The following is a 22,605-nucleotide window of genomic DNA, read 5'->3' as shown; positions in this document are numbered from 1 at the left end:
ACATCCAGCACACAGTAGATACTCAATGAGTATTTCCAGATCAACATATTTGGGAAATTAAATGAAAAAATGCATGTAGAGCACACAACAGAGCACCTGGCACATAGTAAATTTCAATAAATATTAGCTGCTACGATGATGACAACAAAGACTACCATGGCAACAATCACAAGCACAACTATGAAAGGCAAATCCTCTGTGCTCTTGAACCAATCCCCTTCGTGCTGTCAGAGACTTTTTCTCACTAATTGCATGTCCCTCTTTCCTCTTTACAGACTCCTTCCCTTCAGCTAAAATGAGCAATATTTCACCAGTATTTTTTTTTTAAATCAGTTAAAATATATTTTTCTTAACTCTGTCTTACTAAGTATAGCTGAGTATCTTCACAGGGCAGCTACAAAAAAAAAAAAGGATATACTAGCTTACAGTTGGTTAAACAAACAAATCTTGAATGATCATTCATTTTATTTACTATTTTTTTCTATTAGCTAGTTTCTTCAAGTTGAACAAAACTACTTAATATTTGCATGGTTAAAATATTAATAATTATAAAATATTACACAACATAAGGTAGATATATTATCTCTGTCCTCCCTCCCCAAGGAAATCAGGTGGATCTTTCCAGAAATTGTGTATGCATATCCAGACATAAAAATATCCTTTGACATACCAAATAGGATCATATTGTGAACACAATTAAACACTTTGGGTTTCTTTCAGGTTATGAAACACCTTGAATGGCTTTCCAAAGTTCACATTAAGAGCTGTATCATTCTTTTACTGGCTACATAGCATTTCATTGTATTGATAAAATGCCATCTATTTAACTAGCTTCACATGCATTATTTATTGGCATTTAACGTGTTTTCAGCCATTTCCTATTGTAAACAATGCTGTAACCCATATACATATATCCTTGCAAAGTCCTTTAAATACATGTATAAATAAATTCTTAAAAGCAGAATTGCCTTCATAAAAGGCACATGTGCCTTCAGTTTTGTTTTGTTTTGTTTTAATGTTATTTATTTATTTGACAGAGAGAGATCACAAGTAGGCAGAGAGGCAGGCAGAGAGAGACGGAGAAGCAGGCTCCCTGCTGAGCAGAGAGCCTGATGTGGGGCTCGATCCCAGGACCCTGGGATCATGACCTGAGCCGAAGGCAGAGGCTTTAACCCACTGAGCCACCCAGGCGCCCCGTGCCTTCAGTTTTTTATTGATATTGCCCAAATGTCTTCCAAATAGTTTTATTAAATCACTACAATTTTCTAGTGCTCTAAATAATAAAAATTATTAGTAACCGCAGGTCATATTTTTGGTGAGGGAAAGGGAATAATTCCTGAAGCTCCTTAAATCTACTAAGAAAGCGAATGAAATCACTCTTCAAGAAAATATTAATACTTTACCATGTTACGTGTTTTTTAAAAAGAAAGGAGCACTATTTCTGGGAAAGAATTATTTTCCCACCTTTGCTAATAAAAGTTCACCTCATTTCTGTTTTTTTTAGCCCTCAATAATTCTTTTTCTGGGCAGCCTGGGTGGCTCAGTCGGTAAGGGTCTGCCTTCAGCTGAGGTCATGATCCCAGGGTCCTGAGATCCAGCCAGGCATGGGGCTCCCTGCTTGAGGGAAGCCTGCTCCTCCCTCTCCCACTCCCTGTTTGTGTTCCCTCTCTTTGTCTCTCTCTGTCAAATAAATAAAATCTTTAAAAAGAATAATAACTTTTTCTAAACCTCTTAGGAACTCACAGCCAATGGAAACAGGAGCTGAAAGAAAAAGGAAAACATTAAACTCCGTTTCTAAGGAGCACGACAAGATTCTTACGTTTCTGGGCAGTGCAGTGCAGTGACTTTGAATTCTTGTCGTTAGAGACGTTTTTAATTAGAAAAACAAAAACTGTGAGTGGATTCTTTTAAAGGTCTTTAACTCTCGCCGACGAAAAAATTTTTTCTCTGCCTTATTTGCCCTACAGATTGCAAACTCTTCGGGTGAGGTGGAGGACGGGGTTTGTAAACGGCTGCCTGCACTTCAGGCGCTTTTAGCGGATAATAACTGTCCGAGCTTTAGCCAGAAGAGCCGCTCACCTCCTGCTCCCCTCAGCCGGGCTCTGCGACTTCCTAGCCTGTCTCCTCCACATCCTTTACCCCCCCCCCCCCCACCCTTTATCCGTGGACGCGCCGCCGGCCTCGCGTCCCCCCGCGCTGGGCGCTGTGGAACAATCCGTGACGTCATGAGGCCGCGGCTCAATCAGACGCAGCGTTTGGGAAATTTTAAACTTAAAGGCGGGGCGACCCGTGCTCTCGGAAACCCAGAAGGTAGAGCGTCTGGGCCAGTTCTCGGGGGTCTAACCGAGCAGGATGGCGGAGGAAGGGGCTGTGGCGGTCTGCGTGCGGGTCCGGCCGCTCAACAACAGGTACGTAGGCCAGACCCAGACCGGGATCCCTCTGGGGCCTCGGGTGTGGGCCTGAGCTGGAGAGTTCTCGCTGCTCCTTCCCGGGTCCGCGGCTTGGGATCTCGGCCCCTTACCGACTTTGTGTCCCTCTCTGTAAGTGAAGGAGAAGGATCGGAGGATCTGGAAGGTACTTTCCATCTGTAGGAGTCTCTTAAACGTGTAACTCGGGCTGGCCAACGTGAAAGACCTCGCCGCTGGCACCGCACCTTCTCCATCTGAGCCTCCTTACCACACCCCACCCCATTCCTTAAAGGATGTCTTATCGGGTAATTCTTACTGGCACTCATCACAGTTGGTCATTTTGCACCTAACTCTCTCCCTCTTTGCTGTGTACTCCTTGAGAGCAAAGACTAGTCTGTCTTATTGCACTGTATTCCTAGGCACTCAAGACTTCATTCAGTCAATGACTGAATTCAACGTCCGGAACGTTGAATGGCTGAAATTTATCAATCTTTTTTTTTTTTTTTTTTTTTTTTAGTTCAGTGTGCACTATTAAACAGACACTACCATCATTGCCCCTGGGGATCCACATTCTAGGAGGGCAGACAGGAAATGAAGTAAAAAATAGAGAATGTTAAGTTGACATTCATGTTACGGGAGTAATAAATGTTATAGAGAAAAAGCAGAAAGGGGAAGAAATGAAGTCTTTGCTTCTCTAGTCTCTGGCTCTTACCCCAGAATACTAACATACTTTGTGTTTGAAAAATATGTGTTAAATATCACAAGACGTTTAATAAATGACAATATCAAAACGAGGAATTTCCTCTTTTTAAAGGGCTTCTTATCTAATGCATTAGGAGACAGTTACATAAAGAAACCATTACAATACATGGTAAACAAGTGTTATGATAGGTGGAGAGTGTTTGCTAGAGGAGTCATTAATCCCTCTGAGATGACACTAGTGACAGGGGGTGTCAGGAAAATCCCGACACTTCATGAATTAAAGAATAGTTAAATAACTTAATGGAAAGGTTAGTCAGGTATTCCAGACACAGAAGGGCTGCATTTCTTATTTCAATGGGGACCTTCAGGTAGCTGTATGGAGTTAGGTATATATCAGAATTTAGAGCAAGAGAACATTAAAGAGAGAAAGAAACATGATCCAAGTCTAGTGTGCCATATTAAAAATTTTAGATGGTCTTTTTGAAGTTTTGAGCAAGAGGGACATAATCAGAGTTACACTTTCAGTGTATCTTTTTACCAACCAGTACCGGGTAGGAGGGTGGAAATGGAGAACTTGACAAGGAAATCTCTATGAGAAGGCAGGAGGTCACTGGCCCCCACTTAAAAGTGTAGACTCCTCAAAGGTGGATTTTCCATATTTCTCATATATAGTATAAGTCAATACTGTCTTTTAAAGTATTCTTCAGAAGATGGAATCTTTTTTATCTGTCATATAACATGACTTCTATGATCAGTTATACTAAAATGCAGTGTTTTTATTGTTTCAGAGAAGAAGCTCTTGGAGGAGATACCCAAGTTTACTGGAAAACTGACAATAATGCTATTTATCAAGTTGATGGCAGTAAATCCTTCAATTTTGGTAGGCTTATCATAGCATCAAAAGTTAATCTGTTATCCTTTTCCTATTAGGAGTTAAAAGGCTTATCAGTGATAGTGGATTTGTCATTAAAGATCAGACTAAGCCTTATATAAACTGCTTCAGTAGAAACTAAAAAATTGTTCATCCATCATGTATGATAAGTAAGATAATAAACTGATATTTAAAATGAAGTTATAGTCATAGTGCCTTATGGTTGAAACTAACATTCTTTCCTTTCTTCACTAGTTTTTTTGTGGACTAAAACCCCATAAACCCTAAAGTATGTTGCTTAATGTCAATTCATGTTTATGATCTTTCAATTTAGTATATATTTCCCACAGTTATTTTTGAGAAAATTCTTTAAAGAATAAATAGTAAAGATAGTCCTTCATTTTCTGTTGGAATACAGCAGAGACCTACCCTGGCTTTTGTGGAACTTATCATATGGTGAGAAAGACTTTAAACGAGTAATTATACATGTGTTGACATAAGCTTTGGGAGAGTTTACAGCAGGTCTAACTAGTCTAAAAGGATGTTTAAAAGGGTACCACTGATACTGGGACCTGCAGGATAAGTGAGACCTAGCAAAGGCAGAGGGACGTGGAGATTCCGAAGATTGACAAGGCTGATTTGTGTATTGATTTAATATAGATGCATTGGTGACAGCGTGTCAGACACAGTTCTAAGCGTGTCATACAGATTAACTCAATCCTCCTAACAAGTTGATATTGTAGGTACCTTTCTGTTTCAGTAAGGAACTGAGATAGGCCTGGAGTCACACAGCAAGCAAATGGAAGAGTCAGCCTCTAAATCCAGCCACACTAACATGCTGCCGCTTAGACACCTTAGAACAGCATTGAGGTCTTCTCAACAACTTGTAAGAATGGTTAGGTTGTTGAACTAACATTAAACTAGAAAGCCATCATAAAAGGTTTTGGAGCGGGGCGCCTGGGTGGCTCAGTGAGTTGAGCCTCTGCCTTCGGCTTGGGTCGTGGGATTGAGCCCCGCATCGGGCTCTCTGCTGAGCAGGGAGCCTGCTTCCCCCTCTCTCTCTCTGCCTGCCTCTCCACCTACTTGTGATGTCTGTCTGTTAAATAAATAAATTAATTAATTAATTTAAAAAAAAAAAGGTTTTGGAGGAAAGATCTATGGAAGAGAAAATAATTTCTGGTTAAAGGACTGTTTTAGAGCATTAATATAATTTTTAAAAAGGTAAAACAATATATCCCAGAGATTAAAAAACCAAGAGTGAGGGATACACAAGCATTCAGACACATGTACTATAGATTCCCAGTAGCTGTGTATGTCCATAGAGGATTTAGAGTTATCCACCCATCTAAAGCAAATGGCATTAAGATTTGAATCATCCTATCATTCTCCATGCTCTGAAATCATAACCCCTAAGCTGCCTTCAGATGGCACTTTGGTTTTCCATTTTGTTCTGCCAAAATGGCAGATGTGTAGTCAGAATGTAAGCAGTCTGACCATTGACTTTCTTGTTAGAGATGGATACATTTCCTTCCTGATTTACAAATCCATTTCTTGTGAGATTTTTAATATGAGACCAGCATTGAAAGAGTAGGCCATTTTTAATGTGCTGATTATGCTAACAAAACCAGAGAACCACATCCTAAACTAGTGAACTCATCAGCATGAATGCACTGTAAACCCAGCCTCCTTTAGCAGCCAGCCAACTAGTCATTCCCTGTAACCTTTCAGCTTCTCTCAGGTCTCCTCCATATGTGTGCATTTCTCAGTTAAGTTTGAGGTAGACCTTCTTGTCAAATATGTTATAAACTTTAAAATTTATCAAAGCATAGTAATAGTTCACATTTCATAAGTATTAACCATATATTCATAATAATTCTATGAGGAAGAGAACACATATCCATTTTGCAGATTAGGTAAGTGAGGCACAGAGACATCAAGTACCTTGCCCAAAGTCCCACAGCTTATAAGTGGTAGAACCAGATTTGCAAAAAGTCTGATTCTATACTCCTGAACTCAGCCACTATGTCCTACTGTCTCTTGAAAATGCATAGGATAGCTGAGAAGTCTGATGTGTATTTTTTCTTTGTGAGGACCAACACATCTTACATTATAGAGAAGTATATTTTCAAAGGACCAGTAAGATGAAGAGAATATTGTGTCCTAAATATTTTATCTTACCATAGCCTGATAATCTTATTTCTTTGGACAACCACTAAGAAAACAAAGTTGATTTGTTTGATTTAACCACAGTGTGTATGTGTTATTTTTTTTTTTTTTTTAGATCGTGTCTTTCACAGTAATGAAACTACTAAAAATGTGTATGAAGAAATAGCAGTACCAATCATAGATTCTGCCATACAAGGCTACAATGGTTTGTATTCACTGTAGAAATATCTTAGTATGAGTTCTCTATTCAAGTATTAATCGTTTTACACCCCATAGATTCATTTTTAATCTTTGCGTGTGTGTGTTTTGTTTTTACAGGTACCATATTTGCCTATGGTCAGACTGCTTCAGGAAAAACATATACCATGATGGGTTCAGAAGATTATTTGGGAGTAATACCCAGAGCAATTCATGACATTTTCCAAAAAATTAAAAAGGTAAATACCTTAGCTAAATTTCTGTTACATATAGGTAAAAGTATTAATAGTCTCTTGTAATGACGAAAGGAAGTAGATTTATAGTTGTCTCTTCATTAGCCATGGGTAAAGAAGGCATAACATAGATTCACTTTTTTCCCCACAAACTTACTTTGTAGAGACTAAAGGCCTTTCGGTCATTCACTTAAATTCTGAAACAATGCCAATCACACCAAAAAGTGGTTGTTGAGGAACAAGAAAATCTTATCAGAATGGTTAGCTCCTCCTTACTTGTTTGTTTACCTACCAGTGATTATTAAGGAGTAGAGAAAAGTAGAGGTAGGAAAAAGGCCAGAATACACAACCTAACTAAAAGTTTGTTTTAGGTTTATTTTTTCGTTACTGTTTTAATGTCCTTATTTGAGTATCTGTTGGTGGGGTTTTATTTATTTATTTATTTGTTTATTTATTAAAGATTTTATTTATTTATTTGACAGAGAGATCATAGTAGACAGAGAGGCAGGCAGAGAGAGAGGAGGAAGCAGGCTCCCCGCTGAGCAGAGAGCCCGATGCGGGACTCGATCCCAGGACCCTGAGATCATGACCTGAGCCAAAGGCAGTGGCTTAACCCACTGAGCCACCCAGGCGCCCTGGTGGGGTTTTATTTTGAGTTTAGAGAGTTGGACTGGGCATTCCCCTAATTATTTGATACTATACTTTTCATTATTTCTGAAACATATTTTTATATTTTTGTGTTTATCATCAATATTAAACCATATGAGGTTTCATTTCTTGTTTGCTTCACAAAGATAATTTCTGAGAATATTTTAATATTTAATGCTAGCACATAAGTATTCAATATTAGGTTTTTATAAATGGATGATCTCTGATGTTTTTATACATTTATTTTTCCCTCTAGTTTCCTGACAGGGAGTTTCTCTTACGTGTATCTTACATGGAGATATACAACGAAACCATTACAGACTTACTCTGTGACACTCAGAAAATGAAGCCTTTAATAATTCGGGAAGACTTCAATGTGAGTTACAGAGTTGAAATAGCTCTAAAAATAGTTGCTTATTGGGATTATTGTTCTTGAACATTTACCTTTAATTACTATATTTTTTAAACTATCTCCTGTTTTATGTTTTATTTTTTCTTTCGTGTTTATAAAGATAACATTTGAACAATATGTATGATTTTAAACATTGGCAATTGTAATATTTTGGTGTACGTACCTTAAAAAAGAACAAGATGGAAGTATCAGGTTAGAATTTGCTGTGCTGTGGTATAGGAAATAAATTGTACATATCATTAGTTTACTTGTTATTTTCATACATTTTCCACCAGTAGCTTCCACAAATGAATTCTATTATAGTTGACAACTTCTTTTTGAGATGTACACTTTTTAGTGACTTCTCCTCTACTCTTTTCATAATTAAACTTGTTTCAGAGGAATGTGTATGTGGCTGATCTCACAGAAGAAGTTGTTTACACATCAGAAATGGCTTTGAAGTGGATCACAAAAGGAGAAAGTAAGACTTTATAGTGTATTTCCCCAAAACACTTATAAAAAGTATTCAGTTAAACGTATTTAGGCTTCAAGTCACACTTTTCACTCTTAAAAATAGAAGTTAATGTTTTTCTTTGTATTTTAATGTACACAGCTGAAATATGACTTACTTTTTACAGAGAACAGACATTATGGAATTACAAAAATGAATCAAAGAAGCAGTCGCTCCCATACCATTTTTAGGATGGTAAGTAACTCTCTGTTTGGCCTTTCCAATTAAAAGTACACTAATTTTTTACAAGCTTTCTTTTCTCTCTAGATTTTGGAAAGTAGAGAGAAAGGGGAACCTTCCAATTGTGATGGATCCGTCAAAGTGTCCCATTTGGTAAGTATTGATGGACCACAGTACTGTACTGTATGGGCCAAAGCATAATTTAATTTGGCTGCTGAATGTTTGGTTTCATAAGGACTGTTAACTGAATCAAACAGGCAAAAACATGCATAAATTAGTAGTTTAACTAGTCTCATTAGTAAACATGGGATTACTAGCTAAAACATAGGAAGAATTCAGAGGGTCTTTCTTCCTGTTATGTTATGGCTGCCTTTCCTAAATTTAGATGGAAGGACTTTTCCTAACCAGAGTTGTTGGAGGGAGATTTTCGATATTCATTTAAGAGTTAAGAGTGTTCTTGGAACAGTGTGGGAAGAGGTTTCTTGGAACAAGAGTGGAAACCGTTCTGTTTTGTTGTTGTTGTTGTTGTTTTGTCTCAGCCAATAGAATTGAGACTCATGAGATCAACAAAAACCTAGCTGGGACTGTTAAACAGTAAATCACATCATTTAAGTATATTCTTAAATATAATAAGAAAATGTTTTATGTTATAAACATAGTGTTTTAGACTATTAATTCCTTGAAGGAAAGAGTGATATCTTAGTCATCTTTATAGCCTCAACACATTATACATAGTTTATATTCAATACCTGTTTGTTGAATAGTGAATATATACATTATGGAAACATTCTTTTTTTGGACCAAGTAAACCTTCCATTTCCTTCTTACTGCAATATATTATTTCTCTCTTTTTTTCTGTGCTTCCTTCCGTTCCTTGCCAATATTCTCTGTTTTCAAGGTCTAAATTTTTTAGCATGTGGGAAATGACGTAGGATTATTCTATACTATTTGAAAATTTCAGGAAAAAAAAAATCTATAATATGTTTTTTCATTTTCAGATTTGAAAAATCAGTCTTGATTAAATATCTAATTCTAGTTCACCTCAGTTATTTACTTTACAGCATAAAATTTTAGTTAATGGCCTTGCTTTGATTTAGCAACAATAACACAAAACCTAACTTCTGTTTTGTCTTCTAAACCTAATCTGTGATACTTCACTACAATTTTAACATTTCTCTTAATAAATGTTTTTAATACTCTTGACATACTCTTGACATTTGGTAACTTTTTCCATATTCTTTGATGCTATATCAAATGGTACTATAGATACCTTCTGGTCCAACGCTTCACCTTCTCACTTACTCTAAGCATCTTCAGAAGAAATCTTCCCCAAAAAAGTCATTTTCAGGCTCTTTGGAGGTGGCATGCGTGCATTTATTTACTTACTTACTTACTTATTTATTTTAGTGTCTTTTGCTCTTTCGGTTCTTAATACCCAGCTTCTTTCAGCTCCATTCCTTCTTTACTCCCTTTGTGGTTTCTTTTTCCTACCCTCCTATCAAAAGCATAGGAGTATTGTGCTGTGGCCTTCTTACTTCTGTTTGCTCTCAGACATCATTGCTATGTCAATGATAGTCAAATATTTATTTTATCTAGAGTTTCTGAGTTCTAATTCATGACTGTAAAGATGATTATAATTGTGTGTCCCACTGTTATTTCAAACTTCAATGTGTCTAAAACAAAATTAATTTCTTCCTATACTAATGAGTATTCCTGTTTTCTAGTAGTACCAGTGTTACCCTGGTCACCTAGGTCAGACCCAAGTCAATTCTGACTCATCTTTTTCTGCCTTCCCCTTTTGTCCAGGTATTGACGTTTCTTATTCATTATTCCAATGGGTGTCACACTCATTTAGGCTCTCATCCCTTGAATTACTATATCATTCTCCTAGACCTGGCCTCAAGACTCTAGTTTTCCTTTTTGCAATCTGTTTGCAGATTTTTAATTTTTCTAATATTACTATGTACTGCCCATGTTGTTTTGCCACTCTTAACTAACATACTTTCACTTCCTTCTACTCCTTGTGAGCTCCTCTCTTATGGACACATTGGGCCTCCTGGTGTCTTTGAACAGTGATACTGGTTCCCATCTTTATTCCTTAATTTATGCTGCCTTTCTCACCATTTTGCCCCTTTATTATGGTTCTAGGTCTTCTGTAATATAGATACTATACAAGAAAGATTACACTTTGAGCATTTTGGAGAAAGTGGTGTCTAGATAGGACATAATTAAAGCAGGAGTACATAATTACTGTCCATCCCTGAAAGTGTCCACAGAGAGAGAGAATTTAAATCTCTGACCTTGTTTTAATGCATTAAGAATATTTGCCGAAACTTCATCATGTTCTGTACATAGTACAGCTCCAAGATTCAAAGAATAAAGAAGATATCCCTCCACCACTTATGTCTCCATGACTACCTCCTTAGCCCAGGCCTCTCACTGAGATTCCTGCAGGACCCTCCTCCTTGGACTCCCTCCTTCCACTCTTGCCCCTCTCCAGTCCTCCACCCAGGGACAACAGGCAATCCTTCAGAAAGTTAAATGAGGAGATGTCTGTCACTCTTGTACTAAAGCCTTTCCTGTCATATTTAGAAAATCCAGAGTTCATACTCTTCCTTACACTACCCTCCACAGTCTGACCCCTACCTATTTCTCTTACCTTATATTGTCCTATCTCTCCTTCACCATGCTGCTCTTGTATTTTTTGAATACACCCAGCTCATTACTGCTTTATGACTGAGTGTACTAGCTATTCATTCTATATAGAGTATGATTCCCTTGGTCTTTGCTTGGCTGGCCCTCTCTTCTCTGTCATTCCAGATCCTAGCTTAATGCAAGGCCTTCCCTAACGCCTGGTCCAAAAAACTTGCTCTGTACTTTCCTCTTCCCTCTTCCAGCACTCTTTTTAAATTATCTCTATTACATTTACCATGATGTGTTTATCTGTCTTTTTCTCATTTCTCATGAACGTCCTCCTCTCCCCATCCTGCCTCATGTGGAATAAAAGTTCTGTGAGAACAGAGAACTTATTTGTCTGGTTCATTACCATATCCCTTGCACCTAACACATGACAAGCAGTCACTTTATTGTCAATAATATTTGTGAAATGAAGAAGAGACCCATGCTTTTAAAGATGCTGCAGTGTAGTCATAGACATAAATGACTAGCTCGGCACAGGAAGTACTAAGGATTAAGCATATCTTTAAAGACCACTGGGTACGCTGTTGAAAGAACAGCTCATTCAAGGTGTGAGAAAGGAAGGATAAAGGTGGCAAAGTTTTACTAAGGAGGTAAAAATCAACTTTGGTCCTGAATAAAGAGTAGGGACAGAATAGAACATTAGAACTGAATAAACAAGGGAATGGTGAAAGGTAGCTCTTGGAAGTATAGAAATACATGAGGCATTTAAGGCATAGCGAGTAGGTCAGCTAGAATTCTGACTAATGGGTAGATTTAAGGCTGGAGCAACACAAGTCCCAGATTGTGAAGAATCATATTCACTGGTAAGGTTTTGAAATTTGTGTGTGAAATGGAGAACCTATTCTGAGAGCATTATGGGGGATATATCATAAAGAAGGAACAAGGTATACAGATGAATTTGACTCAGAAAGGGGAAAGCCTAATTAGCGCAATGAAAGACAAGCATCTAGATGGGGTATGCAAATAAGCTGTGTATTAAAATTTGTTCTTTCAGTACTTGGGTTTTTTTAGTTCAAGTTAGACTTAGTTCAAATTATCTACCTTTCATCTATCTTACAGAATTTGGTTGACCTTGCAGGCAGTGAAAGAGCTGCTCAAACAGGCGCTGAAGGTAATGGAAACTTATAAACGTGTTGTTCTCAATGTCATCTTGTTCTTTTACAGAATTAAAAAAAAATGCTACTTACACTCTAGAAACTAATAAATCTAGTAATTTTGTGATGAAAGTCTTTAATATAAAAAGCAGCTTCTGGGGGCGCCTATGTGGCCCAATCAGTTGGGTGTCCAGCTTCAGATTTCAGTTTAGGTCATGATCTAATGGTTGTGACATCAAGCACTGTATTAGGCTCCCACTGGGCATGGAACCTGCTTGAGATTTTCTCTCTCCCTCCCCTTACCCCTCTCATGTTCTCTCTCTTTCTCAAAAATTTCAAAAAAAAAAAATTTTTTTTTAAGTCCATTTAAAAGCAGCTTCTATATCTGGCAAATTATCTATTTTGGGCTTCTATAGCATCAATTAAAAAACTAAAACCATGCAGTTGATAGGATTGCATAGCTGCAAAGCTTGTGAGAGTGCCATGAAAACCATCTAGATTTTCATAATTAGTAAGGAAATTCAGAAGGGTGGTGGAGTACAAAGTTAATATACAGACATTAATAACTCATAATACAAACAACAAGTTGGAACATTTAGTGTACAAAAAGACTCCATCCATTTACAGTCTTAATAATGACTTAAGAGATCTAATACCTAAGTAGAAACTCAACAAAAATTACCCAAGACCAAAATAAAGAACACTTTAAAACAGACCTAAAGGACATAATCTAATACTTAAACAAATGGAAAAGCATACTTAGATGGGAAGTTTCATAATCATGAAGATGTCAAACCTTTCTATGTCAATTTCCTATAGCCTGACACAGAGACTGCTCATCTGAGCATGGCCTACATCCACCAAACCAGTGGATCCTGCAACTAATTGGCCGAACTAATCTAATGGCCCTCTGTGAACAAGAAATACATGCTCGTGTTTTAAGCTGGCATGTTACAGCAGTGTAATAGCAGTAGCTGAATCATGCTCCGGTGAAATAGCAGGTGTCCAAAATATTTGTTGTAATACTTTCTGCATATGTGGTAGATTGAAATCTTGCATGTCCCCCAATAGGGTGCTGAGCGAATAAATTCTGATACATCCATTCAGTGGAATTTTATGCTATAAAAAAGAATGAAAAACACCAATGTTTACTGATAGGCTATATTGCCAAGATTAAAAAAAAAAAATACAAATTAGCCTATATAATGTGCTACTATTAGTATAAAAAGGAAAAGGAAGAAATAAATGTATGTGAACTTGTATTTGTAAAAATCTCTACAAGAGTAGACTAATAAAAGTGGTTTCCTGGTAGGAGGATAGATCTGTTTGGATGGAGCACAGGAGTAGGAGAGAGCTTTTTCAGTGTTCTTTTGGATTTTTTGGACATATGAGCCATGTGAGCATTAATTTAAAAATTGGAATATTGTTGGTGGTGAGCTGATAGGAATTAATTTGATTAGTCTATAGTTGCCTATATTTGGAGGTTTGGAAAAAAAAACAGATTTGAACTGAGGAGTTAGGCTCTCTTAGGAAATGAACTTTTCTTCCCTCTAATTCTTTTTTTTCTTAGCCATCTGTTTCTTTTTGCTCTTTCTCTCAGGTGATAACATTTCTAGTTTACTTAATAGGCTGGAGGAATAGGGAGAGAGCTCCTTTTACTAGAGGTATTAAAAGTGGGCTCAGGGCGCCTGGGTGGCTTAGTGGGTTAAGCCTCTGCCTTCAGCTCAGATCATGATCTCAGGGTCCTGGGATCGAGTCCTGCATCAGGCTCTCTGCTTGGCGGGGAGCCTGCTTTCTCCCCTCTCTCTCTCTGCCTGCCTCTCTGCCTACTTGTGATCTCTCTCTGTCAAATAAGTAAGTAAAATCTTTAAAAGAAAAGAAAAGTGGGCTCAGATCTAATCCAAAGCAGAGACTACAATCTGACCCTTTAATTTCTAATTTCTTTTATGACTTAGTGATAAATAAGTTCATCATCTAATACAGAGGTTAACTTTAGATTTCATATTTGCCTAATAAATGCAGGTGTGCGACTCAAGGAAGGCTGTAATATAAATAGAAGTTTATTTATTTTGGGACAAGTGATCAAGAAACTTAGTGATGGACAAGTTGGGTAAGTTTATTCCATTGTACATTTACCTATTGTACTTAAGGTTGAAAATTATAGTACTTTAGTAACACTCAAATAATGTACTGATATCTTCCCTGTATTAAAAACCTTTTGTGATTCTGTGAGCATGGCTAGCTTCTTAGACATATGACTGTAACCTACTAAATTTACTTTTTTATCTTAAATATAATTTAGTTAGTAGTTTTGATATGCCTCGTGTAACCTATAAAGAATTAATTTTTAAACTATACCTAATTTAAGGTTCTGCATTAAAACCAATCACATTTGTTGTATAAAAATTCTACTATTTTTTTTCCCAAACCCCTTTCTCACTAAGCGGTTTCATAAATTATCGAGATAGTAAATTAACACGAATTCTCCAGAATTCCTTGGGAGGAAATGCAAAGACACGTATTATCTGCACAATTACTCCAGTGTCTTTTGATGAAACCCTTTCTACTCTACAGGTGAGTTTGATTTTTATTTCAATATGGGGGAAAATCATGTTTAAGCAGAAAAATTACACACTGAAATTAGACATTTTTTTTAATTACATAACATACCTTTTGCAATAAAACTGACATATTGCCTACTAAATACTATTCCTTTATTTTCCCAAATTTCAATCATTCATATCCCAGCTCCATAATTTTTGCCACATCCAACACTTCTTTATAAAAAAAACTCACTTTTTCTATTTATTACAGAAGGAAACTGTGTCAGTCCAATGAATGAAAAAGTAGTATCACTTTCAACAAATAGGTGAACCAAAAAACACGTGTGTGTGTGTGTGTGTGTGTGTGTGTGTGTGTGTCTGTGTGTATTTATAACAAAGTAATTCTTGAACTGCTAGCTGGTTGTTGCTTATCTTTGCTCTGAGCCTATGGCTTACATTTTCTGTTAAAAAAAAGTGGGGGGGATGAGAAGTGTCAGTGAACAGCTGTCTCAATCAAGGATTCAGTGTTATTTAGTGGTCACCTTCATGGACCCACTTACAGTTACTTCTGCTGTTCACACGCTAAGAAATATTATTCTAAATAGTTATCGAGCACTGCGTCGAGGTAGTGTCAGAGAAACAAAGAAAGTATAGTCCCTGACTTCACAATTTATAGCATCAAAATTTAGAGCCTTAGAGGAAGATGAGACTTGTCTTCCAATGTGATTGCCTTGGATTAATTAACTATTAATAAGTAGACTAGAGTTCAGAGGAAGGAGAGATAAGTAAGTTCAAGTGGAAGCAAAGCTTCAGGATAGAGGGGGCAGTTGTGCTGGACTTGAGGGGTGGCTGGGATTCCAGTAAGCCAGTGTTTGTAGGCTCTCTGTTGGCATCCATCCATCTTCAAGATATTTCCTTCACTCTTCTGAGGACTAGCAGCCAAGGTAAGCTACAAGAACATGGACTAATCTACCATGTTCAAAAGTATTAAGCCACCAAGGAAGAGTATTGATCTTTCTTTATAAAACTTAATTATAAAAAACCTAAATATTATTAATTATGTTAATTTTTTATATTGAACACTTAGCACTCATATCTTTCCCCAGTTTGCCAGCACTGCCAAATATATGAAGAATACTCCTTATGTTAATGAGGTATCAAGTGATGAAGCTCTCCTGAAAAGATATAGAAAAGAAATAATGGATCTTAAGAAACAGTTAGAGGAGGTATGTATGAACCATGTATTTCAGTAAAGATCAGGGACAGATTGAGAACTAAGATCTGCCCACATGCTCAGAGATTCTTAATTCATCAGTATCCAAGGTCTATAACCTAATTTAAAACATCCTTCAAGGACAGAGAAATCAACTCATAAAAATTTTGGTTTAATTTACTATAAACTAAAAACTTAGGTTTCTTGAAATTATTTTAGATTTTGTTTTTCATTTCCAAAGGGCAAAATTTGAGATTTTCAAATGAGCCAAGTAGAAACATTCTTTCTAAAATGTCACAAATACATAGGGAATTAGGTTAAAAAGAAAGACCATGTATAGTTACTTAAAACCTTATTTTTTGTATTTTCACAGTATCTTGAATTCTTACCTGAAGGTAAAGTCTAATAAAGTAGCATAATCAGTTGTCATTGTAATTTGTTTGTGTTAACCATTGTGGTTTTATATTTTGTAAAAACCTTGTATTTTAGTTATCTTTTTTAAAATAAGTTAAAATTTTAAAAAAGTAAAATAGAATGAGCTAAAATATCCAATGGAAGTCTTATGAAAACATCTGTTCTTTTACCATAGGTATTTAAGTCTCTGCTTTTATGACTTTTCTGCCTATTATTTATATATTTATAGGCAGTTAATAGAATGGCTTTAACAGCCTTGCTATAATCTTATATATAGTATCTAGAATACACAGGAAGAAATGTGTATTTTACTTTATTTTAGGTTTGAGAAATTACTGATTATAGTAACTGCCATAGTAGTAGTATTTTGTAGGTAGGGTCTATTTCATTTCAATAAAGTCCAATGCAGGGCTCGATCTTACAACACTGAGATCATGACATTAACTCAAATTAAGAGTCAGACACTTAACTGACTAAGCAACCCAAGAGCTCCCACATACAAATTTAATATTCTATTCTTTTAAGTTACTTTCAAGATTTTAAAATCTACTACATTTATTATTAACATAACTTAATATTACATTCTATAGGTTTCTTTAGAGACTCGGGCCCAGGCCATGGAAAAAGACCAGTTGGCCCAACTTCTAGAAGAAAAAGATTTGCTTCAAAAAGTACAGATTGAGAAAATTCAGAACTTAACACGGATGCTGGTAACCTCTTCTTCCCTCACATCACAACAGGAGTTAAAGGTAAAACTTAAAACATGACAGCTCAAACTTGTTATACAAAGACTAGGATTGGTATTCCTGTATGTTTATTACATAGTTACACATTTCTTATCCTTTAATATAGTATATTCAGAAAACCCAGAACATTTTGTGTGTTAGTCTATTCATCAGCAAAACCTAAGAGTTCATTAAATATACTGATCTCTAATCCCTTAGGATCTAGAGATCCTAATTCAAGAAGTCTGAAATACAAGGAATCTATATAAATATGCTTCTTAAGAAATTCTAATGAAGTTGATCAGGTGATTAAGAACCATCCCTATCTAGGTTGAATGATAATATTTTCTATTTAAAGATACAGAAATATTAATCTCAAGAAAATTGATCTAGAATATAGATCAACATAGTGATCACAGTTCTGACTTCTAGTATATGTAGTTTTTGTTTTTACTAGAGCTGGGGGTATTTTCAGTCCAGTAGGCACTTTTTGACTGATGGTATCATGATTAAAAGGATGGCCTCTGGGGGCACCTGGGTGGCTCAGTGGGTTAAAGCCTCTGCCTTCGGCTCAGGTTATGGTCCCAGGTTCCTGGGATCGAGTCCCACATCGGGCTCTCTGCTCGGCAGGGAGCCTGCTTTCTCCCCTCTCTCTCTCTGCCTGCCTCTCCACCTACTTGTGATCTCTGTCAAATAAATAAATAAAATCTTTAAAAAAAAAAAAAAAAAAAAAAAAGGATGGCCTCTGGAGCTTGTCTGCCTGGATTTGAATCCTGGTGCTGTCAATTCCTAATTCTTTACCTTAGGCAATTTCTTAAATCCACTTTGCAACAGTTTCTTTATCTATGAAATAGCTTGATTCCCAACTCCTAGGATTGTTACGATAATTAGGTGAAATAATACATAGAATGTGCTCAACACTACATTTTCCAAATCCATAAATGAATGGTCTAAAGATAATTATTAATAGTATAAATAAGCATTATATTCAAGTCACCATACTAGGTATATAAAAGACATTCCAAGAGCTATTTGTTGACTGAGTGTTGAATAAGAAGCAGCCCAGTGGAACTTTCAGGGAAGAATATTTCAGGAAGAGATCCACATGTAAAAAAGCTTGGAGTCATAAAAACAACATAATGTATCCCTTAGACTTAAAATGTTTTGGTGGCAGGAGCATTTTAAATCCTAGAATTTGAGGATTTGAACATTGCATTATGCTAAGGGCAAGGAAACGTCTGGTAGGTAACAGGATAACAGTTGTATTTCAGAAAGGTATGGCAGCTTATGTGCATCAGATGGTTGGGGCTCTACAAGGACTGTAACTCTGGAGATGGAAAAAAATGGGTAAATTGGAGACCTATGTGGGAGATAGACTCAACAGGACTTCGTGATTATTTACATGTACGGGGCAGAGAGAGAGAGAACGGTATCCAGAATGATTTGCAAACATTGCTGGGTAGCTGGTAGCAGTAGTCATTGTTAAGGAACACCGAATAAAGAGCAGTGCATCTCTCGGGGTTTTATTTGGGACATCTCCAGTTTAAGGTTTCAGACAATGAAAGATGTGAGGTAGAGTTATCAATTTGGACATTAGCTACTGCAGATCTAAGTCAAGTCATGGGAATGAATGGGCTTGTTCTGAGAGCATGTTAGGAATGAAAAGAAAACCATACCCCAGAACAACTTTTAGATAAAGGTAGAAGAATCCCAAAGGGAGCCAGGATTCGCTCTAGAGTTAAGAAGGAAGCCGGGTGAATTGTGGTCACTTAGGGAAGAGAATATTTCAGAGAGGTAGTGGTCAGCGGTGTCCCAGTTTGCTAAGAAGTTAATTAAGATAAATATAGACAAAAACTTTTGGGATTTGGAAACAAAAACTCATTTACAAAGCAATTTGAGTTACGAACTAGGAGGGAAACCCACCTTACAGAGGGTTGAGATGACCCCAAGGGATGAGATCATGAACATAGTAGAGGGGATTGATCTCAGAAAAAAAGAATCATTTATAGATCAGCTCACCTATAAAAAAGATGTAGTAATAGGATAGTTAGAAGGATCAAGTAAGAGGAGATAGTACTTATATCTCACAGAGGCTCAGGAGAAGAATGGTAGCTGTGCAATATGGAAAAACACAAGCAGAGGAGGAGAAACCAGCAAAGCCAAATGAGTGGTGAGGACAGCTAGCTGGGTGGGATTAGCAACAGGAGACAGGTGTTCCTGAAAGGATGCGGAAGGAGTAGACAAATGATGAAGAAAGAGCACAAAAGAGAATCAAAAAGAAACTTGTAGCCAGAGAGAAGTAAGGAGTGAAGGGTTTGTTTTTTAAAAACCAAAAGCAAGGGCACCTGGGTGGCTCAGTGGATTAAGTCTCTACCTTCGGCTCGGGTCATGATCTCAGGGTCCTGGGATGGATTATCAGGCTCTCTGCTCAGCAAGGAGTCTGCTTCCCCCCTCTTTCTCTGCCTGCTTCTCTGCCTACTTGTGATCTCTCTCTCTCTATCAAATAAATAAAATCTTTAAAAAACAACAACGACCACAAAAGCAAACCAACTAGAGCATTCATTCATCAGGCTGTTATGAGGGAGTTGGCGAAGATAACAGACGAATAGATAACCCAGGGAGCAAGGTCCCCAGGGAGAAAGCAACAATGAGGTTAGGAGCACTGAAGGAGGTATTAGTTTTACTTAATTGGAAGAGAACTGGCATTGTGAAGGCTGTGTGGAGATTGACTCTCTGAAGGAAGTTCCAGTAGACCGTCTCTCCCTTTCCAGTTAGAGCAGGCCACCCCAAAGTGCTTTTGGTAGCTGTGGTATGGTGGCAGCAGCTTCCCTACTAGAGAACACTGGATTATTTGGAAAGTTGTAAACCTGTTCCTTTCCATTAAATCCCAGAAAAGTTTGTAGGGAAACTTTCAAATAAAACATGAATTTTAAATAATAGTTTCATCAAATATTTTATGGGGTAAAAACTGATTTTAAAATTTGTTTTCTTAGGACATCCTTAGACTGGTATGTTATTAAAGTAGGCTTAAAAAGAATTCTACCAAGTCCATGGTTTCCAAAAAATGTAAACTAATTCCCTCATTTCATGATATTTGAGCCCAGATCTGTGTGAGGTAATTTCGATTTTTTTTCCTCTTTAGGCTAAAAGAAAACGAAGAGTCACTTGGTGCCTTGGTAAAATTAACAAAATGAAAGACTCAAATTATATAAATGAATTTAATATGTCAACAAATGTAACAAAAACACGTAAGGCGGCTGTAAACGTAGTGGGGGAAATTGATGAATGTGAGTGCTTTTTCAGCTGTTTTTAATTACAGAAGCATCCCTTTAAAGAACTACATTATTTATAACTCAGTTAATGTGATAAACACATTTAATAAATATATGCATTTTAGATGCAATTACAGTGGAGATAATGATAAATAATAGTGCTTTCAAGAAAGTGAACATTCTATATTATTTTCACACTCTTAAGAATGATACAGTTTAGTTGAAACGTGAGACATTTTGTTGTTGGTTCTAATCATTATCCAATTAAATTAGTATCCATATAACATCTGTCTTAAACTTTGTTTAATCTTGAAAGAGTAGCATTACACAGGTGTGTTTCATAATAATGTCTCCAACATCAGCAGTATTTTTTAAATCTATTTATAGGGATCAAATCTCAGAGTTAGTATTTGTCCCTGTTACCTATATTGTGTCAAGGATCAAATATTTTATTGCTAATTCTAACCAGGGATCTCAATTCATATAATAATATAAATGATCATATATGTTAATGTATTCTTGGCATTCATATTGTGAGCACATTAGCTAATTAGAGCTTAGTATTACCCCTGATCAGATTATTTTTTTAGTCTTTGACTTTTAAGAATCCATGGATAAATTTCTTTTTCTCCCAATTCTAGCTTTCTGCTCAGAGTCTGATATTTTCAGTAATACTTTTGATACATTAAATGAGACAGAGTGGAATCCAGCAACAAAGCTACTAAGTCAGGTATCTTAAATGTATTTTATAAAACATTATCCTCTTACTCTTTAAAATTCACTTTTTATTGATATTTAATTGTTGTAGCACCACATTGCTAGCTCTGACTTAATTTCAGTAACAGTTTTGGTTCTAATCACTCATTACACTCCTAGTTAATAACTGGCATGTAGAAGGAAACTAAAAATTTTGTAATGCAGGTGTATGGTAATAAGTAAACCTTTGCATCTAGTTCTTTCCCAGCAGATCTTGGTATCTATGATTTTTTTTTTAGTTTCTCTTTTTCTTTAGACAATCCCCTAAGGGTTTTATAAAGTGTCAAAATTCTCAGGTATATAGTAGAATGACACAGCAGGGAGGGGGTAATATTGCTAAATTATACTGAAAAATAAAAGTAAATGTATTATATGTGGTTTCACCAAAATTTTAGGGAATACTACAGTGAATACTTTAGTAGGTATATAGAGTCCATATTGACTTTCTAGACTACTAATGTCCAAAGAAGTACAGTATAGTTTTATAAATGTCTTTGTTAAGAAAATTTCATTTTAGTTTTAGAATAAAATTGCAGTGATTCTTGGGAATTATTATTATCATTACTTAACCATTGTATTAGTTAAAATTAGGTGTTATGGTTAAAGTTAGGTGTTATAGTTAAATCTGGTTTTGGTTACAACAGGAAAACTTAGAAAGTGAGCTGAATTCACTTCGTGCCAACTATGATAATCTGGTATTGGACTATGAACAACTAAGACGAGAAAATGAAGAAATGGAATTGAAATTAAAAGAAAAGAATGATTTGGATGAATTTGAGGCCCTTGAAAGAAAAGCAGAGAAAGATCAGGAGGTAAGAGATATGGAAACATGAAACTAAAACACTTTTAAAAGAAGTATCATTCTCTTAAAGATATTTATTTCTATGCATGATGTATGGAAAATCCAACCATTTTCTATGTGTACACACAATATAGAGAATTTAAGAAGTAATTCATTTATATTATTTTTTAAATATTTAAATCATTTGTTTCACATATGAATTATTTTGCTCAAACATTAATGTGTTGAGCACACCAGAAATACTGTCTAGAATATAACCATTTCCTGCTGAGACCAATATGAATTTTACTATCTGGTTGAATGTTTTATTCATGGATACTCTGTGTTAATGGATTTCATTTTCTTTAAAAGTATATTCCCAAATATTTAGAACATTATTAGAATAGCTGGTAAAGCTGATTTTGATCATGTCTTTTTCCATAGCAGAGAGTTATGAAAATTAGTGTAACTAATACTAAATACTAGTAATGAAATTTTTAGAAATGAAACAGATCACTTAAATTTTCCAAATATATAATATTAAGTTACATGTTAAGAGAACCTAATCCAGAAACACTCAGACTTCAGACACTTAGAAATTGCCCAAGAAATTCAAGAGATTTCTTAAGAGCAGACTGTCCTTAACCTAGAGGTCACAGACATTATAAAATTACTCTGCAGAATTTTTAAATGCTTATTCATTATTCTGGAACAAAAATTTATAGCCATTATCAGATGATGAAGCAATCTTTGGCTCCCCCTACCCCTCAAAATAAGAGCCAGTGTTCTGGTGTAGTTA

At 36.1% G+C, this 22,605-nt stretch overlaps 1 protein-coding gene across 3 annotated transcripts in view; it reads left to right on the top strand.

Annotated features, from left to right (window-relative positions):
- The first annotated feature begins 2,288 nt into the window (after positions 1 to 2,288).
- Positions 2,289 to 22,605, top strand: part of CENPE (centromere protein E) — a 76,881-nt gene continuing 56,564 nt past the window's right edge. For all 3 annotated transcript variants that reach the window (XM_059376796.1, XM_059376788.1, XM_059376801.1), the window contains exons 1-16: positions 2,289 to 2,408; positions 3,899 to 3,990; positions 6,263 to 6,352; positions 6,466 to 6,584; positions 7,483 to 7,602; positions 8,017 to 8,098; positions 8,256 to 8,323; positions 8,396 to 8,461; positions 12,068 to 12,119; positions 14,125 to 14,212; positions 14,547 to 14,676; positions 15,752 to 15,871; positions 16,863 to 17,021; positions 20,140 to 20,284; positions 20,911 to 20,999; positions 21,670 to 21,837. In XM_059376796.1, coding sequence (XP_059232779.1) covers positions 2,353 to 2,408; positions 3,899 to 3,990; positions 6,263 to 6,352; positions 6,466 to 6,584; positions 7,483 to 7,602; positions 8,017 to 8,098; positions 8,256 to 8,323; positions 8,396 to 8,461; positions 12,068 to 12,119; positions 14,125 to 14,212; positions 14,547 to 14,676; positions 15,752 to 15,871; positions 16,863 to 17,021; positions 20,140 to 20,284; positions 20,911 to 20,999; positions 21,670 to 21,837 — 1,644 coding nt within the window. In that variant the 5' untranslated portion in view covers positions 2,289 to 2,352. The remainder of the gene's footprint in view (positions 2,409 to 3,898; positions 3,991 to 6,262; positions 6,353 to 6,465; positions 6,585 to 7,482; positions 7,603 to 8,016; positions 8,099 to 8,255; positions 8,324 to 8,395; positions 8,462 to 12,067; positions 12,120 to 14,124; positions 14,213 to 14,546; positions 14,677 to 15,751; positions 15,872 to 16,862; positions 17,022 to 20,139; positions 20,285 to 20,910; positions 21,000 to 21,669; positions 21,838 to 22,605) is intronic.

This window comes from Mustela nigripes, chromosome 1 (genome assembly GCF_022355385.1).
Source record: "Mustela nigripes isolate SB6536 chromosome 1, MUSNIG.SB6536, whole genome shotgun sequence".
NCBI lineage: Eukaryota > Metazoa > Chordata > Mammalia > Carnivora > Mustelidae > Mustela > Mustela nigripes.
This window is presented reverse-complemented; position numbering and strand designations above follow the sequence as displayed.